The sequence below is a fragment of the Mchenga conophoros genome, linkage group LG22, assembly GCF_057382185.1.
Source record: "Mchenga conophoros isolate Kocher_MC1m ecotype Shallow Benthic linkage group LG22, M_conophoros_male_GT1.1, whole genome shotgun sequence".
In the NCBI taxonomy this organism is placed as follows: Eukaryota; Metazoa; Chordata; class Actinopteri; order Cichliformes; family Cichlidae; genus Mchenga; species Mchenga conophoros.
Genome location: NC_140546.1, coordinates 25,074,029 through 25,092,735, shown reverse-complemented (window position 1 = coordinate 25,092,735; position 18,707 = coordinate 25,074,029). Strand labels below are relative to the sequence as shown.

At 43.3% G+C, this 18,707-nt stretch overlaps 1 protein-coding gene across 5 annotated transcripts in view; it reads right to left on the bottom strand.

Moving 5' to 3' along the window:
• Positions 1-415: 415 nt before the first annotated feature.
• col16a1 (collagen, type XVI, alpha 1) overlaps positions 416-18,707 on the bottom strand; it is an 87,871-nt gene continuing 69,579 nt past the window's right edge. For all 5 annotated transcript variants that reach the window (XM_085261280.1, XM_085261284.1, XM_085261283.1 and 2 more), the window contains 23 exons: positions 18,253-18,297; positions 10,707-10,760; positions 10,560-10,613; positions 10,387-10,440; positions 10,266-10,310; positions 10,110-10,163; positions 9,986-10,021; positions 9,836-9,898; positions 9,688-9,759; positions 9,507-9,560; positions 9,306-9,350; positions 7,330-7,374; positions 7,049-7,102; positions 6,877-6,930; positions 6,726-6,776; positions 6,223-6,312; positions 6,076-6,111; positions 5,903-5,947; positions 3,868-4,062; positions 3,552-3,615; positions 3,186-3,362; positions 3,021-3,098; positions 416-2,052 (listed from right to left, as the gene is read on the bottom strand). In XM_085261280.1, coding sequence (XP_085117406.1) covers positions 1,859-2,052; positions 3,021-3,098; positions 3,186-3,362; positions 3,552-3,615; positions 3,868-4,062; positions 5,903-5,947; positions 6,076-6,111; positions 6,223-6,312; positions 6,726-6,776; positions 6,877-6,930; positions 7,049-7,102; positions 7,330-7,374; positions 9,306-9,350; positions 9,507-9,560; positions 9,688-9,759; positions 9,836-9,898; positions 9,986-10,021; positions 10,110-10,163; positions 10,266-10,310; positions 10,387-10,440; positions 10,560-10,613; positions 10,707-10,760; positions 18,253-18,297 — 1,659 coding nt within the window. In that variant the 3' untranslated portion in view covers positions 416-1,858. The remainder of the gene's footprint in view (positions 2,053-3,020; positions 3,099-3,185; positions 3,363-3,551; positions 3,616-3,867; positions 4,063-5,902; positions 5,948-6,075; positions 6,112-6,222; positions 6,313-6,725; positions 6,777-6,876; positions 6,931-7,048; positions 7,103-7,329; positions 7,375-9,305; positions 9,351-9,506; positions 9,561-9,687; positions 9,760-9,835; positions 9,899-9,985; positions 10,022-10,109; positions 10,164-10,265; positions 10,311-10,386; positions 10,441-10,559; positions 10,614-10,706; positions 10,761-18,252; positions 18,298-18,707) is intronic.

Here is an 18,707-nt window from a genome sequence, read left to right as displayed (position 1 = left end):
TTTTGTAGCTGAAAAAGGTAAAAAACAAAAAAACAAAAAAAAAATAGCACCATTTGAGATGCATAAAATAGCTCAGTTCCCAAATAGCTATTAGCCAAAAAAATTGTCATATCTCGGCATAGTGTGTTGTGTGTAGTAATAATAATAATAATAATCTAGGGAAACTGGACAAGCTGGTCAAAAGAGCAGGGTCAGGAGAGGAGCAGATGACAAGAGAGGTACAACAAGTATCTACATTTCTATCAGTAAAATATGGCGCTGTCATGGTTTGAGACTGTATTTCAACCAGTGGTGTTGAAATACACCACTGGAACAAACAGAACAAAACAGAACAAAAAGACATCAAACAACTGCACAGAGTCACTCAATACACCTCAACACAAGGGTTGACAATGATGACCACATGATACCACGCTTTTTTTTTGAAAAGCAATTTAATTCAGTTTAACATTCCCCTTGGGTTATTTTGTGGAAAACTAAAGTCTGACCACAGCTTCACAGAGTTCCAGATATAAAAAAACAAAACCAAAAAAATGATAAAATAACAGATAAAGCCCCAAAATACAGTAACATGTAGCACTGCAAAAGCACTTTGTGAGGCTTTTTCAGAATATGTTGTTATCCTTATGTGATTGTGAGGGTTTGGTGGTTGTGCTTGGATTACAGTACCTGTGGTAAATGGGCCCAATTGCTGCTCATGTTTTCTGCTTCTTCTTAAATCTGGGCAGAGTGAAGCACACAGATGGCTTTTGCCGCTACTTTGAAGTACAAAATGGAAGGAAATGTTTTAAAGTGGTTGCATTTCCAAACATAATGGCATTAAAAGAGGACACAAAATGAACTTTACCAACATAATTACAAAATCCAATGTGTGTTCTGTGTAAAAGTATTTTTTTTATAAATAAGCTGTTTTTTCTGCACACATCATTCCATTTTGAAAGCTTATCGACCTTAAAAAAAATCCCTTTTTTTGGCACTTTTTATTGCTGGATAACCATTGACAATAAAAAAAGACAAGGGGCTAGCCATACTTTTTATCAAAACATTTGAAAGTGTATAAAAAGCCACCATATATATATATAAAAAATAAATATATACAAAACAGTCAATCCATCAGATACTCCTTGAATGTAAGTTTTTGACATCTGTTTCTATAGAACTGGAAAACATTTCCAGGGGATTTTCTCTTAAAAGTCAAATTCAAATATGTTTCTTCACACCTCAAGCACAGGGACAGGATATTAGAAATGCATGGGATGCACTCAGAATGGGATTGTGTCAGAAAGGAACAGAGATATGAGAGATGGCAGCAGTGCTAACATAATTGTGTGTATTCTCTTCCTACAGATTTATACAAACAAAAGGTAGAAAAAAGAGTAGAAAAAAAAAAGAAAAACAACAGCCGAGACCAGAATCTTAAAGAAAAGAAGAAGAAGAAACTGCAGTTTGTGATTCTTGTCACCTCTCCTGGGTTGTTTTAAAATATACAAAAGGAATAAAACACAGCGAGGAAAATGTAAAAAAAATCAGCCAAGACCAAAAATAAGAGCAGGAAATAAAAGCAACGAATTGGCTTTCGTGGGGGAACAACAATGATGCAATAAAAATGTGCTGCCGGTGTATCTTTGAAGGTCTCAGTTCCAGCGAGGCCCTTAGAAAGAAATCGCAGATGTTTGCTCAGAACTATAGAAGAAATCGGTGAGGGTAAATCTAGCTATTCAACAACAAAGGCAGTGCCTATATTCCATCTTGTGGTCAGACTTAATAACTTTGGGTCACGGTGTTTGGCTTTCTTTCTTCTCCTTGTAGTCTTTTTGCTTCAGCCCCCCTGCCCCTTTCCTCCATCCCCTGTAGCCCTTTACCAGGGGCCCTTGACAGATGGGCCCTTGGGGCTGTATTCTACTGGATGGCTCATACAGTCTGCGGGATTACAGCGGCCATCTTTTCCTTTGGAACCCTGTTGTCCAGGAGGGCCTGGGATCCCAGGGACACCCTGCTGGCCAACGGGACCAGGGGGTCCCATCTTACCATAGCCTGGGGGGCCTGGAACACCTTCAGCATGAAAGGAAAAACAGAGAATATATTCATCATGTCAACACCTCACAGGCTGTTATACAAGCTGAGCAAAGAACATAACTGCCCAGGAGCACAAAACACCCCAGATTTTACCCCGTCTCCTTAAAAAATGTAGATTGGTTTACTAAAGATATTTTTAAAGATACTTAAACTGGTTTATAGAAAAACAACAAATTGACAGTACTGTAAAAAGAAGTGCCAGCGAGATAGCATTAGAGTGGCATCAGCTTTGTCAGTAATAGCAAAAACACGAGTTCCCTAAATGCAACGCTATCCCCCTTTAAAGATTTATTGGACGTATAATATTAGAATATAAAATCCGTAAGTACAACACTTCCAAAATAAAAAAGCGTGGATACAAGACGAATGAATTTAATCATCAGTAATGTCATCAAATATCATCTGCACGCCATATCAGAAAAATATACAAAACAAGCACACAACACGAAGCATCATCTCGAACAGATGACGTTATTTCCGTGCCCGTTGTCGGGGGAACTTGAATTAAACATGAACGGATATTAAACTCCCACTTTGATCACTTCATGAGTAGCACGGCATCTTTTTCAGCCCATGCTCAACGTCCTGCTCCATGTAATGTGAGCACAGATGCTAATTTGCTAATTTACACCATGCTAAGTGAACTCCATCATGATTAGGGATTCTCAGATGCGAATTTGGCTTGAAAGAATCAGACTGGTGATTTTAATTAAGGCCATTTAAGAACGATGAAAAATTACCTCATCGTGCTGGCAATTTACTAATCAACAGCAAGTTCTAAGGAATTAGCAGCCTTTATGCTATTTCAGCCAGTAGAATAAACATAAAGCGTGCGCAGATGGAAATGCTGTCACACAACGTGAGCAAAGGAAGAAAGAAATCTAATGAGGCAAATAGCTGCCACTGAACTATACGATGAATGATGAATGAGTGGGGTATATTACCCGGTGCTCCAGGAGGGCCTACATCTCCCATCTCTCCAACACCCTTGTCTCCTTTTTCTCCAGACGGTCCTCGTGGTCCTAGGGCAAGAAAGTAACACATGACCATATGGCAACAAAGCTGCTTACTGTCTGCTTATGATAACGTGACATTACTGTCACCCTCACCTGGGAGTCCTTGTCCTCCTGGCCGGCCTTGTCGGCCAATCTGTCCTGGAAGACCGGGGGCACCTGGGGTTCCGGGACTACCAGGAGTTCCATCTTTCCCTGGAGGCCCAGGCCGACCCGGGGACGCCACCATCTCTACTGGCATCTGCATGCGAGACATGTAATAGGCCATTCTCTCTGGGGAGAAGAAGAAAACATTGTGAATAAAAGAAGTCCACAGAGGAAGGAGCAGCTGTTTCCCAAAGGACAAATAGAACCATTCTTGAAACACAGATATGCATCTCGTGAGATAATACTACTCTAGTGTACAAAGTGGTTTTTTGCCCACTAAATATTCACACAAAGTGCATTTGCACATGTCCTTACCGTCAAAGATCTTAATGACCTGTTGGCGAATGAAGTTCTTGACTTCATCGTAATTGACAACAGCCTGTTTGAGAAGACAGACAGAGAGGGGGAAAAAACCCCAAAACAAAAACCAGACGAGCACACATTAATCAAGGTAGATAATTAAAAAATTCATTATTTACAAGAACAGATGGAGCTAGCGAGCGCCTGTGGCCAGTCTCCTCATTTTTCTCACAACCAGCCTGGTTATAGCATGATTTGGAGCTGATTAAATGTTGGAGGAAAGACAAAAAAATCAAACCAAAAACAAAAGTGCAATGAAGCTGCATCTCACGTCATTTCCTGGCGATCCTGGAAGACCAGGGGGGCCGGGGGCACCTGCTGAGCCTGGACTTCCCCTTTCCCCTCTGGGGCCGACTGGGCCAATCATGGGCTGTGCATCCTTGGAACTATATGCTCCTCCACCAGGGGGCCCTGGCCTACCTCTTTCTCCTGGAGGACCCCTCTGGCCAGGAGTCCCTGCCTCACCCTGAGACACAGAGACAAATAAAGGTTATGCACGTCTTTTTACACCTTTATTTAATATTCACTATGTTGATGTGCATGATGGATGTTCTATAACTGTACTGTCCTTTTATTTTACCAAGAGTAATGTGATAAGGACTGTTACCAACTCAATAGCATCAAAATATGCAGAACTGTGTGATCTTATCACGATGGAGCCATTAATTTTATTTTATTTTTATTTTCACTCTTTAAACCCAACCTTCCAAAGGAGTGTTTCCTTTCCTGTTAAGTACCTGGAAGTTAGGCAAAGTTAAGCCACTCCACGAGAGTGGAGCTTATACGACGAGAGTCTTGAAAGGTTCACTGTACTTGCAATGTAACATATGGAAATATTGTTTGTTTTGCCACAGAAATGCCAAGAAATTATGTGGTACTCAAATATTACTTGTGAAGTACTTAAAATTATTTACATATTAAAATTTACTGACTTGTTACCCTTTTATTCCAGTGTACTTACCTAATATCATTACCTAACATTGTAATTTCAAAATAAAATACATTGAAAATCCATTTAGAAACACAGGAAATACACCCTTAGTTGCAGGCCTTACCGTAACGTGTTACTTGCTATCTATATACAGTATTCATTAAGAATATAACGATCCATCCGTCCATTCGCTTCCGCTTATCCTTTTCAGGGTCGCGGGGGGCGCTGGAGCCTATCCCAGCTGTCATTGGGCGAGAGGCAGGGTACACCCTGGACAGGTCGCCAGTCTGTCTCAGGGCTAACACACAGAGACAGACAACATTCGCGCTCACATTCACTCCCACATTCACACCTACAGGCAATTTAGATTGATCAATTAACCTATTCCCACTAACTGCATGTCTTTGGACTGTGGGAGGAAGCCGGAGTATCCAAGGAAAACCCACTCAAACACTGAGAGAACATGCAAATGCCAAACAGAAAGACCACAGCCTGATGGTGGAATTGAACTCAGGACCTCCTTTCTGTGCGGCAACAGTGCTAACCACCGTGCTGCTGAATATAACTATTTCGCCTGTACAAATACAGACAATATTAATAACTGAATTAAGCCCTGTAAGATGGCTTTTGACTACATCTATATCACTTTCCACACTGTGGTGCTCAGCACTCAGGTTGTGTAAATACACTCAAAAACAGGCCCACTACATTAGCGACAGTGATTTATCGAGGACAAAGCAGCCCATAATGGACGTCTAATGTTTACACATCAGCGGCAGACAGGCGGCTCTTGAAACAGAGAGGAGCGAGAAGAATAGAAGAGTCCGTTCTTGTCTTTCTCCTCTGTTCTCCTTTTCTGTGCGGCTAAAAACCCTGACAATGCCGTCCTGTCAGCGTGACAAATAGCCTCATCTAGCATCTCCCCTCATGCTTAATAGCATTATCCCAGCGGCAGAAGAATAACTTTATCACTGTACCCACCTACTGTAAAGCCTGCGTCTCAGGCTACATCCAACAGGCTCAGTACTGCAGCTACAGAAGGTTAGCGGGCAGCCATCTGCCAGTTTGGAGAAGGGTGAAGTGAAGGGAGAAGGAATGAGAGTTTCAGCAGAGGGGTCGGAGGGTTAGTGATCTGATGACTGTGTTAAGTGCGAGTGCTGACTGAGCAGAGATGTGGGAGGGGGGCAGCGAGCATGTTCAGCACTGTAGTGTGCCGGTATTAGTCTCCGTGGGCTAAAGGGAACAGGAAAAGGGTGGATCTCACTGCGTTCAGATGGTCCGCAGAGGAGACGGATGGCTGAGCTTCACCTTGAGGAGGCACACACACACAAACACACACATTTCTAGAATACTGCACTGAAGAGTCGTCTCTTACCTTTTGCCCTGACTGCCCATTGTCCCCTGGCACACCTGCCACTCCCTGTCAAAAGAAAACAAAACAGAAAAACAAGTATCAATCAAGGAAAGAAATATGCGCAACATAATCTGTCAGTCTGCCTCCATTATACTTTAAAAAGAGGGCCAACACCACACCCAGACATTACTCACATCTTTTCCAGGAGAACCATCGCTTCCTGGCTCACCCTGAAGACAGGGTCAAAGCAAGGGGAAAAAAAACAATTTAAGTGGGAAATGTTGGCAGTCTGAATTATGTTTAATTAAATGTAGATAGGGTCATTTTAGAAAAGTACCAACCATAGGCCCCGGGTGCCCCGGTGGCCCTGGAGATCCTGGCATCCCTGGGAGACCCCTCTCTCCATCCTGGCCCTTATCTCCTTTTATACCCTAGTTAACCAGGGAGAAAAAAATGGAGAAGATTCTCTTCTATTATTTGCATGTTTGGCAGCAGGACAGAATTTCAATAGTGCCTCATTTCCACTTCCCTCACGCAGGCATACGCCAACAATACAGACCCACCAACACATAACGTTCCCACTTTCTACTGACGCATTAATTAACAGTTGTGGAAAATAAGATACTACTCTATGTTTTTTTACTTCTCTTTTCTGCAGTTATTTTCCACGATCACAGTCAGTGTAAATATTACTCGCTTTGCTCACTTGTTTATATTTGTCTGACTATACTGTTGACCCATTCTCCTGTATGGGATTGTTAAAGATGCATTTATTCACACTCAATCATTCAGCTCTTGTTTAACTAAATAGTTATCATGATATTTGAGAGATTCTCTCTCTCACCACTCCTGATGGGCCTGGAGGTCCTGGAGGTCCAGATGGACCTGTAGAGCCCTGATGAGGAAAGCAAATAGATTTGTGACGTCTAGCTTGTTAACACACTGAAATATTGCAATATGATGAATGTATATGTTTGACATAGAAGTGAACTTACAAGGTGGCCCGGAGGTCCAGGTCTCCCCTGAGGTCCTGGCGTACCTGGATCACCCTGGAAAGGCCACAAACTGACTGTGATGTATGCCAACTCGCGCTTTCAGCTTCCATGCATAGATTACTGATGTGCTTTATAATCAAGTTGGAGGAAAGATGTAAAGCAAAATAGTCACCTCATGTCCCGGTCTGCCAGGTGGCCCTGGTGGACCTGTGGGTCCGGCTTCACCCTGCAGGGATAAGAAACTTATGAATATGAACTAAAGGAAGCACGATAAGAATGCAGGACTCTGATTTTGGGAGATTCAAAAGAATAAGTTAGCAAACCAACAAAAAAACTCCCCAAAAAACAGACTTTCATTGTAATGATCAGCTTGATAAAAACAATTTGGTTTCATGCAGAAGAAAGATGGTGTAAATGTGGCAGACACGGTAAAGCAGCGAGTCGCTGGCTAACCTTCTGTCCGGGAAAGCCAACGTGGCCGGTTTTCCCTTTGAATCCCTGAGGAGAGACATCAAAGAGAATGAGATTGGTACAGTATAAAAATTCACAAAGTCAAAGCAGCCAAAAGAAGAGACAGGCATGTCTTTGAAAATCCTGAACACCTGCTCTTGGGTAGAACACAAACTGTGATATGGTGAGAGAGGAATAAAAAAAAAAGGAGAACTGGAGGGAGACAGACAGCTAGTCATGTCTCCAGTGGAGCGAAGCTGCGCTGCTATACAAGACAGAAAGTTAGGGAGATCTTAGGAGGAGGTACGAAGGTTAGAGGTTTTAGATTTGGTTACATTACGAGTAACATCTACATCCTTAACAAGAGTCGGTAAAGACTGCTGCTCCAACATGGCTGAGGGGAAGCAAAATATCGCGAGTCACGCTGTCAGTTAATTTGCATAGGGCAAACCCAGAGCAACTTGGTCACTTTATTAGGTACATCTGTTCCAATCACATGATAGAAACTCAGTGCATTTAAAGTTCAAACCGAGCACGACTGAATGTGGCGCGGTTATTGGTGCCAGACAGGCTGGCCCTGCGTATTTCAAAAACTGCTGATCTTCTTGGATTTTCACCCACACAACCATCTCTAGCGTTTACAGAGAATGGTTGAAAGAAAAGAGAAAATAATCAGTGAGCGGCAAAAATGCTTGGTTGATGCCAGAGGTCAGAGATGAACGGTCAGAGAGCGTGATTGGAAGGCAACAGTAACGAGAAGAAAAAAAGCAAAACAAAAAAACTTGTTACAACCAAGGCTTGCAGGAGGACATCTCTGAAAGCACAACACTGAAACAGATCGGTTACACTGGCTGCCACTCCTGTCAGCTAAGAACAGGAAACCGAGTCTATAATTCACACAGGCTCACCAAATTTGGACAATAGAAGAAGACAGTCATGACATTTGTTTGTTAGGGTCGAAATTTGGCAAAAACAAAATAAAAGCATTGATCCATCCTGTCTTATAACGGTGGTTCAGTGGTGGGAGATATTTTCTTGGTAAACTCCGGAGCTCTTAGCACCCCAACTGAGCATCTTTTAAACACCACAGCCTGATAATTGTTGATCACATCTATCCTTTAAAGACCACAGTGTGCCTACTGTATCTTCTGATGGCTGCTTATATGCTGAAGAAATAATTAGATTAATTTCTGATGTTAACGCTGAGAGGAAAAAGGCATTTACATTTACAGCATCACTTAATGAGCACTTGTGCACTTAGATATTGCTGCTGACACAGCTTAGCTGTCGACTTTAACTCACTAAATCACCTACTGCTAATTTGCTAATTAGCAGTAGCCTATTGAACTTTTCTCTCTCCGTTGTCCTTTAAGGGGGGACACTGCACACGCTGTCTGGTACCTGCTAAGCACACTGAGATGACTTATGACTTGATGTGAACTGAATTAAGGAAACAATATTCCAGGTAGTTTTGGGATATAGTCAGTTCGAGTACGGACAAAATAAAACATACTGTGGAAAATGCACGTGTGTGGAAAAAAGACATAAAACACAACCATTAACTTCAAGCGATGTTACCAGGATGGATATTCTATCTGTATAAAAATGAATCTCAAGGTAACATTTTATAGTAAATAGTAAATTGAAGGGTTTTTTAATGTTAAACAATATAATTGTAATCCAATTACAATCCATGAAAGAGTGTACCAGTAAGGAGGGCAATTCATGAATAACTGATGGGTCATAAATTACAATCTTTCTTATTAAAAAATGAAAGCCACATAAATTTGAACATTAATAATGAGCCAGCCTTAATTCTCTGCACAGTTACATTAAAGAATTCATTCTCTGCAACTGTTTCAGTGTTTTAAATCTGAACAACCAAGATCAAGTTGATGCAAGATTTTATTAATAACAACATGATTTTTGTACAATATGAAAAGATACTGTTCATTCTGATTAGAGGAGGGAATACTCACGGGCATTCCCCGGGGTCCTGCTGGGCCTGGAGGCCCTGTTTCTCCCTGATGAGAAAAAAATAAAAAGAGCCAGTGCCAAAGATCAGCTATTACAGCCACATCTTTACTCATCACTGCTTTTTTTTTCATTATATACTGTGTGTTTGTGTGTACGTTGCATGTGTGGGCAGACCACCCATCTGATTCATGCATGTGACCTACCCGCAGTCCTGGTTTCCCATCTTTTCCGTCAATTCCGTCAATGCCACGGGGCCCCTTTTAATATTGCAAGATAAGAGAGGACAGATAAGTACTCATAACAGCATAGAGTTCACAGGTAGGTCAGAAAGGGTCATACTTAGATTATAGAGTGCAAAAAATAAAAAAGAAATAATGCACATACCATCAACCCTGGCGACCCGGTTGAACCGGGTGGTCCACTTGATCCTTGAGGGCCTTGAGTGCCGTCGTTGCCCTAGAAGTAGAGATTTTCAGTCCAATTTGAAGTGCGAACAAAAACTGAAACAGCTAAATGTGTGTTTTGTACTCACTTTTTCCCCTTTGAGCCCAGGAAGCCCTTCCCTTCCAGTTTTGCCGGCAGGACCTGGTGGTCCCTAAATTCACACACAGTGATACAGAAAGTCTCAACAGTAACATCAAGAACAAATGGCTGCTTTAGTGGACTGAAAGCATTTACATACAGGTGGTCCTGGGAAGCCTGGTTGTCCTTGGAAGCCCTTAAAATATAAAGAGAAACACACTGGTAATCGGTAGTACTGGATCTGTCTGTTAGGTCTATGTGTCTTTGTGTTTTATAGTGCATACCTGATCCCCCTTAGCACCAGCAGGCCCTGCTGGTCCACTGTCTCCTTTAATGCCCTACAGACGCACAATGTTCACCCAGTTATTAAACTTAGAAATCATAAATGAAAAAGCCGGATCCTAAATATTGACAAGCTAAATTTACGATGAAATGCTGACCGGCAATCCAGCTTGTCCTTGATATCCAGGGTTACCAGGAGGCCCCTGCAAAAGGGAGGAAAGTTTTAGCCCAAATATATCCAACACAAGCATCCAGGACAGTGTTGATGCAATCCCTTACTGATTCTCCTTTTAGGCCAGCAGTTCCTGGGCTTCCACGTTCGCCCTTGAGTCCCTGATAAATAAATAAAGGCAGAAAATTAGTGTCTGCTGACATGTCAGTATCACCCCCCAGCTGTCAGGATGATGTCAGTGCTACCGTTTCTTCATAATCAAGCAGGCAGAGTGACTTACAGGCAGTCCAGGAGGGCCCATGGTTCCTGGGTACCCAGGCGTCCCTGAAGGACCCTAAAGTAGAGATCACAGAATCAATCAAATATGGACAGCACTTATTTTTTCTCCATGCTATAATGTGAGACAGAATGATTGTGTGATACTTGCCTGATCACCCTTCATTCCCGGGAGGCCATCTGACCCTCGCTCACCCTGTTGACCCTGAATGTGACAGGAGGGAAGAAGGATTAGAAAATGAAGAAGAGGATGTGATATGTACGTCTGCGAGAGAGGCTCCCCTGGCAGAAATAAAAGTGACAGGGTAAGTCAATATCAAAGAGTGGAAAAGGCTAACTAGCTTGGATCACATCCCCATGAGACTCCCTATTTGATTTTGTCCTCGGCTCTATACCTCCATGAGGCTTTAGCTCTGAGGTGGTGACACCCGGGAGAAAATCATTATAAATACATATATAAAGAGATTTCTTTGGAACTTTTTAAAATTTACTCAACATATTATCCAGACACTTGCCTTTAAATCCCATCCTCCATGTTTCAGGTGGAAATTTGAACTTACAAAAGCTTTTAGACACCAGCTGTAGCACATTAAAAAAACAAACAAATAGCTGACACCAGCAACAATAAAATGACATGTTATGAACAACAGGAAATCATAGAAAAGCTATATTTCGTTATCTGTTGACATTTGAAATCAAAGTATTTCTTGGTCGTTTTATTCTCTATCAGTACAGGTTTACATGACTCGCAATAATCTATTCAAAATAATGACATTCAGACTGATATACTAGCCGATATTAGCGATTTGCTAATATCAATATCAAGACTGACAAATAAAAATTAAAAAGTAAAGACAAACTAAACACTCTTCAACCATGGTATTAGTTATGATGTTGCATATTTTGTCCACCAGAGGTTACTCTCCACCTTCCCTGTATGTATGGTTGGAACGTCACAAACACAACAACCAGCTGATGCCAGTTGAGCATAAAGGAGTAATCCACAACTTGTTGTGACAGTAAAACAAGATTATTTAGAAAATTCATGTTAAAAATATCAGCCGATATATCGATTTGAAATGATCTAATATCGGTATTGATCTTAAAAACCATTTATCAGTTGGGCTCTAAAAATAACCCATATTTATCTTATAGCTTGTGCAGCCCACTAAGCTCATTTTCCATCAGAAACAAGTTCTATTAGTATTTCTTTCTTTAAGCTAACTTTCTTTTGATTGGCTACCCTATATGTGGGGTCGAGCTGTGGGGTCAAGCTGCATGCCTGAGACGACCGCCTCTTTGACATCACACAGATCCAACAGAAGACTCCAGAGTCTCAAGTCGGTACTTTTGCCTCAGTGTGATTCATGAATACACACTGCTCTCATTACTTACTGTACATTTAATATGAGAGAACTTATGATCGGTTATTACACAGTGTCTGACAGTTCGCCAGCTGGGATTTCCTTTACCTTGGCAAAATAGACAGTTTGTAAAGCAAATGGTCAGAAATGAGAGAAAACTACCTCCCAATTAGGCAACTGCCTGATTACCTTTAGTTTATACGCTGATCGTGTTTACCGCTGTTCATAATCTACACCTGCAAAAGCCTACATCGAGCCAAGACGAAACCCTGTGATTGGTTTCCCGTCATTGTCAGGAACTTCTTAACTACTGAATAAAAGCAGCGTTTTCAACAGCAGGGTAACACTACTCTCCCTCCCTCTCACAAACAACACAAACAGACACACTGCTGCACACAGCAGAGGCTAACACCTGCTATAAAGCGATACTACACCACAAATGGACTCCATGCAGTGCTCACACGGCTCACTCATTTAGCATCTCTATTCTCCTAAAGCAATAAATCTGTATGAGGAGAAAAGGGGAAGGGGAGGGCTGCGTCCGCACAGCAGTGCAACTCTCCATCACTTAGATGGGGGAATAATTGAACAACTGGAGAGAGAGAGAGAACCAAATCGTTTCCTCATCTGACATAACTTTCATTAAAGAGCCACACAGAAAAGGACACGGGGATGGGGAGATGGCGCAAGACGGAATAAACAAGGGTGGCTTTGATTTAAAAGTGGGAGGATCCACAATTCAGAGGAAAAGACCAATAAGTAAATAAATAGAAAATTGGTTCGCAGCTTTAGGACAGTGTTGGGAAGCAGCTCGACTGCATTGATTCAAATGTTGTACTTAAGTACAGTTTTGAGGTACTTGTACTCCTACTCCTCCACTTTTGCACAGAAGATGTAATCAATTTTACCTTTATTAAGGAGTGAACATTATATGTAAAGTTTGTAAAGGTATGATGTGAACTTTCCTGCAAAATGTTATCCCGTTTAAGCTGGGCCAAGCATCAGCTCTAGTAAAACTGTTATGCAATTTGATCCATAACCTTTTGAGCATTCCGTCAAACAAACAGACAAAACAAATCCATTGCATAACCTCTTATTGCAAATAAGCAAGAGGGTACTTAGGCCTTCGGACATTTATCAGATTCGTGCGAGTCATTTGAAATTACAAGCAGTTCTCCTTCTGAACTTGTCCACTGGAAAGGGAAATAAAATAACAGCTTAAAGGCAAAACGTAAAACTGTAGTGTTGATCTGATTTTACAGAAAAAAAAGCAAAGGATTAAGAAAATAAAAAAGCTCTATCTTCTTTTCTTCCTCTTAATTCCCCCTTAAGTGGCCTATGTGGTCAAATAATCCAGCACATACATATATATATATACAGATATATATATATACATACATATATACATATATATGTATACATACATATATACATACATATATACATATATATGTATACATACATATATACATACATATATACATATATATGTATACATACATATATATGTGTGTGTGTATATATATATATATATATATATATATATATACACACACATATATACCTGACCATGCATGGAGGGTTTCACCCCAAGTCCAGCACCCTGAGGCTGTACGCTAAGCGGAAGGAAGGGGGCCGGGGACTGGTGAGTGTCAGCACCACAGTCCAGGATGAGACAAGGAACATCCAAGAATACATTGGGAAGATGGCCCCAACTGACCGAGTGCTCAGTGAATACCTCAGGCAGCAGAAACCCAAGAAAGAGGAGGGAGACGAGGAACCATCATGGAAGGACAGGCCCCTGCACGGTATGTACCACCGGCAGATAGAGGAGGTGGCTGATATCCAGAAATCCTACCAGTGGCTGGACAAAGCTGGACTGAAAGACAGCACAGAGGCACTAATCATGGCAGCACAAGAACAAGCTCTGAGTACAAGATCCATAGAGGCTGGGGTCTATCACACCAGGCAAGACCCCAGGTGCAGGCTGTGTAAAGATGCCCCAGAGACTATCCAGCACATAACAGCAGGGTGCAAGATGCTAGCAGGCAAGGCATACATGGAACGCCATAACCAAGTGGCCGGCATAGTGTACAGGAACATCTGTGCCGAGTATAACCTAGAAGTCCCGAGGTCAAAATGGGAGATGCCCCCAAGGGTGGTGGAGAATGACCGAGCTAAGATCCTGTGGGACTTCCAGATACAGACGGACAAAATGGTGGTGGCTAACCAACCGGACATAGTGGTGGTAGACAAACAGAAGAAGACGGCCGTAGTGATCGATGTAGCGGTTCCCAATGACAGCAATATCAGGAAGAAGGAACACGAGAAGCTGGAGAAATACCAAGGGCTCAGAGAAGAGCTCGAGAGGATGTGGAGGGTGAAGGTAACGGTGGTCCCCGTGGTAATCGGAGCACTAGGTGCGGTGACTCCCAAGCTAGGCGAGTGGCTCCAGCAGATCCCGGGAAAAACATCGGAGATCTCTGTCCAGAAGAGCGCAGTCCTGGGAACAGCTAAGATACTGCGCAGGACCCTCAAGCTCCCAGGCCTCTGGTAGAGGACCCGAGCTTGAAGGATAAACCGCCCGCAGGGGCGTGCTGGGTGTTTTTTTTTTTTTTTTTACATATATATATATATATATATATATATATATATATATATATATGAACAGGGTCCAGTAACCATCACAGTGGCAGATATCCAAGAAAGGGTCTCCAGTATGAAGAGTTGGACAGCACCAGGGCCCGACATGGTTCACGCCTACTGGCTGAAGAAGCTGACTGCACTCCACGAGCGTCTGGCAGCACAAATGAACCAGCTGCTAGTTAACGAGAGACACCCGGAATGGCTAACTGAAGGCCGGACGGTCCTGATCCCCAAGGACCCCAAGAAGGGACCGGTCCCCTCCAACTACCGACCAATAACCTGCCTCAGTACTACATGGAAGCTCCTGTCAGGCATCATATCGGCTAAGATGAACAGGCACATGGGTCAATACATGAGCGGGACACAGAAAGGAATTGGCAAGAATACCAGAGGTGCAAAACACCAGCTACTGGTAGACAGAACAATCAGCCGAGACTGCAAGACCAGACTGACCAACCTGTGCACTGCCTGGATTGATTACAAGAAGGCCTATGACTCAATGCCCCACAGCTGGATACTGGAATGCCTAGAATTGTACAAGATCAATGGGACCCTAAGAGCCTTCATCAGGAACTCAATGGGGATGTGGCGTACAACACTAGAGGCCAACTCCAAGCCCATAGCACAAGTCACCATCAAGTGCGGGATCTACCAAGGAGATGCTCTGTCCCCACTGCTGTTCTGCATAGGCCTGAACCCCCTCAGTGAGATCATTAACAAGACTGGCTACGGATACCGACTACGGAACGGAGCAGTTGTCAGCCACCTCCTGTACATGGATGACATCAAGCTGTATGCCAAGAGTGAACGAGACATCGATTCACTGATCCACACTACCAGGCTATACAGCAATGACATTGGAATGTCGTTTGGACTGGAGAAGTGTAGTCGGATGGTAACAAAGAGAGGGAAAGTAGTCAGAACTGAGGGGATTGAACTACCAGAAGGCAACATTGCAGACATAGAGGACAGTTACAAGTACTTGGGGATCCCGCAGGCAAATGGGAACCATGAAGAGGCCGCTAGAAAGGCTGCAACCACCAAGTACCTGCAGAGGGTCAGGCAAGTCCTGAGGAGTCAGCTGAATGGTAAGAACAAGATCCGGGCCATCAACACATACGCCCTGCCCGTGATCAGGTACCCTGCTGGGGTAATAAGCTGGCCAAAGGAGGAGATAGAAGCCACTGACATAAAGACAAGAAAGCTCCTTACCATGCATGGAGGGTTTCACCCCAAGTCCAGCACCCTGAGGCTGTACGCTAAGCGGAAGGAAGGGGGCCGGGGACTGGTGAGTGTCAGCACCACAGTCCAGGATGAGACAAGGAACATCCAAGAATACATTGGGAAGATGGCCCCAACTGACCGAGTGCTCAGTGAATACCTCAGGCAGCAGAAACCCAAGAAAGAGGATGGAGACGAGGAACCATCATGGAAGGACAGAGCCCTGCACGGTATGTACCACCGGCAGATAGAGGAGGTGGCTGATATCCAGAAATCCTACCAGTGGCTGGACAAAGCTGGACTGAAAGACAGCACAGAGGCACTAATCATGGCAGCACAAGAACAAGCTCTGAGCACAAGATCCATAGAGGCTGGGGTCTATCACACCAGGCAAGACCCCAGGTGCAGGCTGTGTAAAGATGCCCCAGAGACAATCCAGCACATAACAGCAGGGTGCAAGATGCTAGCAGGCAAGGCATACATGGAACGCCATAACCAAGTGGCCGGCATAGTGTACAGGAACATCTGTGCCGAGTATAACCTGGAAGTCCCGAGGTCAAAATGGGAGATGCCCCCAAGGGTGGTGGAGAATGACCGAGCTAAGATCCTGTGGGACTTCCAGATACAGACGGACAAAATGGTGGTGGCTAACCAACCGGACATAGTGGTGGTAGACAAACAGAAGAAGACGGCCGTAGTGATCGATGTAGCGGTTCTGAATGACAGCAATATCAGGAAGAAGGAACACGAGAAGCTGGAGAAATACCAAGGGCTCAGAGAAGAGCTCGAGAGGATGTGGAGGGTGAAGGTAACGGTGGTCCCCGTGGTAATCGGAGCACTAGGTGCGGTGACTCCCAAGCTAGGCGAGTGGCTCCAGCAGATCCCGGGAACAACATCGGAGATCTCTGTCCAGAAGAGCGCAGTCCTGGGAACAGCTAAGATACTGCGCAGGACCCTCAAGCTCCCAGGCCTCTGGTAGAGGACCCGAGCTTGAAGGATAAACCGCCCGCAGGGGCGTGCTGGGTGTTTTTATATATATATATATATATATATATATATATATATATATATATATACACACACACACACACACACACACACACACACACATATATATACACACACACACACACACACACACACACTCTCACTGGCCACATCATTTTTAGGTATACCTGCTCAACTGCTCATTAATGCAAATATCTGAACAGCTGATCATGTGTCAGCAACTCGGTGGATTTACAGTCGTGGCCAAAAGTTGCGTCAAAACCAGATTTTTTCATTTCTTTGCCAAGAAAAGTCTTTAAAATCATTTTAATTATTCTTCACTGTATAGTGATACTGAAGCAAAGTGCATGAACAAAACCAAACAACTGTGCATTTGCCAAAACTGCCGGCTACGACTGTGGTCATGCAGATGTAGTCAAGACGATCTGCTGAAGCTCAAACTGATCAGAATGCGCAAGAAATACCAGTTAAGTGACTTTGGGTGCCTGGCTGTTTCTGACTATTTTAGAAACTGCTGATCTGCTTGGGCTTTCCCACACAACCGTTTACAGAGAGTGATCCAAAAAAGAGAAAATATCCAGAGAGTGGCAGCTCTCTGTGAGAAAATGCCTTGGCGATGCCAGAGGTCAGAGAAATGCCAGATTGCTTTGAGAGATGACAGAAAGGAAATAGTCACTCAAATAACCACTCATTACACCCAAAGTATGCAGAAGAGTATCATGTCAAACCTTGAAGCAGAAGACTACACCAGGTGCCACGTCTTTTAGCCAAGGCACGGGCTCAGCAAAATTGGACAATAGATGATTGGAAAAAAATGCTAAATGGCCTGATGAGTCTGCTGCAAGTGTCATAATGGTGTGGGAGATGTTTCCTTAGCACACAGTATTCCCATCTTCTGATGACTCCTTCTAGCAGGATAATGCTCCATTTTCTTTCATTTATCCAATTCAGAGTTGCAGAGGAGGGCTAGAGGCTATCTTAGTTGTCATAGGGTGAACGGTAGGACATGTCACCAGTCTGTTGCCGGGCTCACAAAGAAAAACAGACAACCATTCACATCCAGGTCCAATTTAGAATGGCCACTTAACCTGCCTCACTAACTGCATGTCTTTAAACCGTGGGAAAGAACCCACACAGACACAGAGGGGAACAAACCCCACACAGATGATGGATTTGAACTCAGTACCTTCTTTCTTCGAAGCAACAGTGCTAACCACCCCACCAACATGCTACACGCTACATCGCCCAAAGCTCAAATCATCTCAAACTGGTTTCCTAAACATGAGGACAAGTCCTCTGTGCTCAAATGGCCTTCACAGCAACCACATCTCAATCCAATAAAGACCTTTGGGATGTAGAGGAATCAAAGATTCACCATGGGTGTGCGGCTGATAAATTTTGCCTTTGCTAAATAAAATGGGAAAATAACTGAAGTCTGAGAATTTAAATGAAACTTACAGGTAAACCAGGTGGGCCCTGAGAACCTGGAAATCCAGGAGGTCCCTGCAGATAGAAAATAATGAAAGGAACACTTTAAAACACCTGAGACATAAAAGTAACAAGAATACACACAGGAAAAAAAACAATTTACCCCTTTTGTTTAAGCTGGTTTCAATTTGTTCCTGACAATTAGGTGAATGCTGCACCAGGCATGCCAACAGAGAGCTCTAGTGTGGGTTTGTGTGAGTCAGCCTTTCAGAGTTTAGTGTTATGGCACCCAGTGCGCAACATTTTCACTGGGGCCAGCAGGGGGCTCTGTGATTTCATGGAAAGTGGAAGGAATAAACCTCCACCAAGTCACTTCAATTGCAAGCTTTGAGACAAAAACCCAACGGTGCTGTCCTACAATAATCATAACAAGAAAAAAGGGGAAAAAATGATTTTTTTCCCCCACTCACAGAAGTACCAGCAAA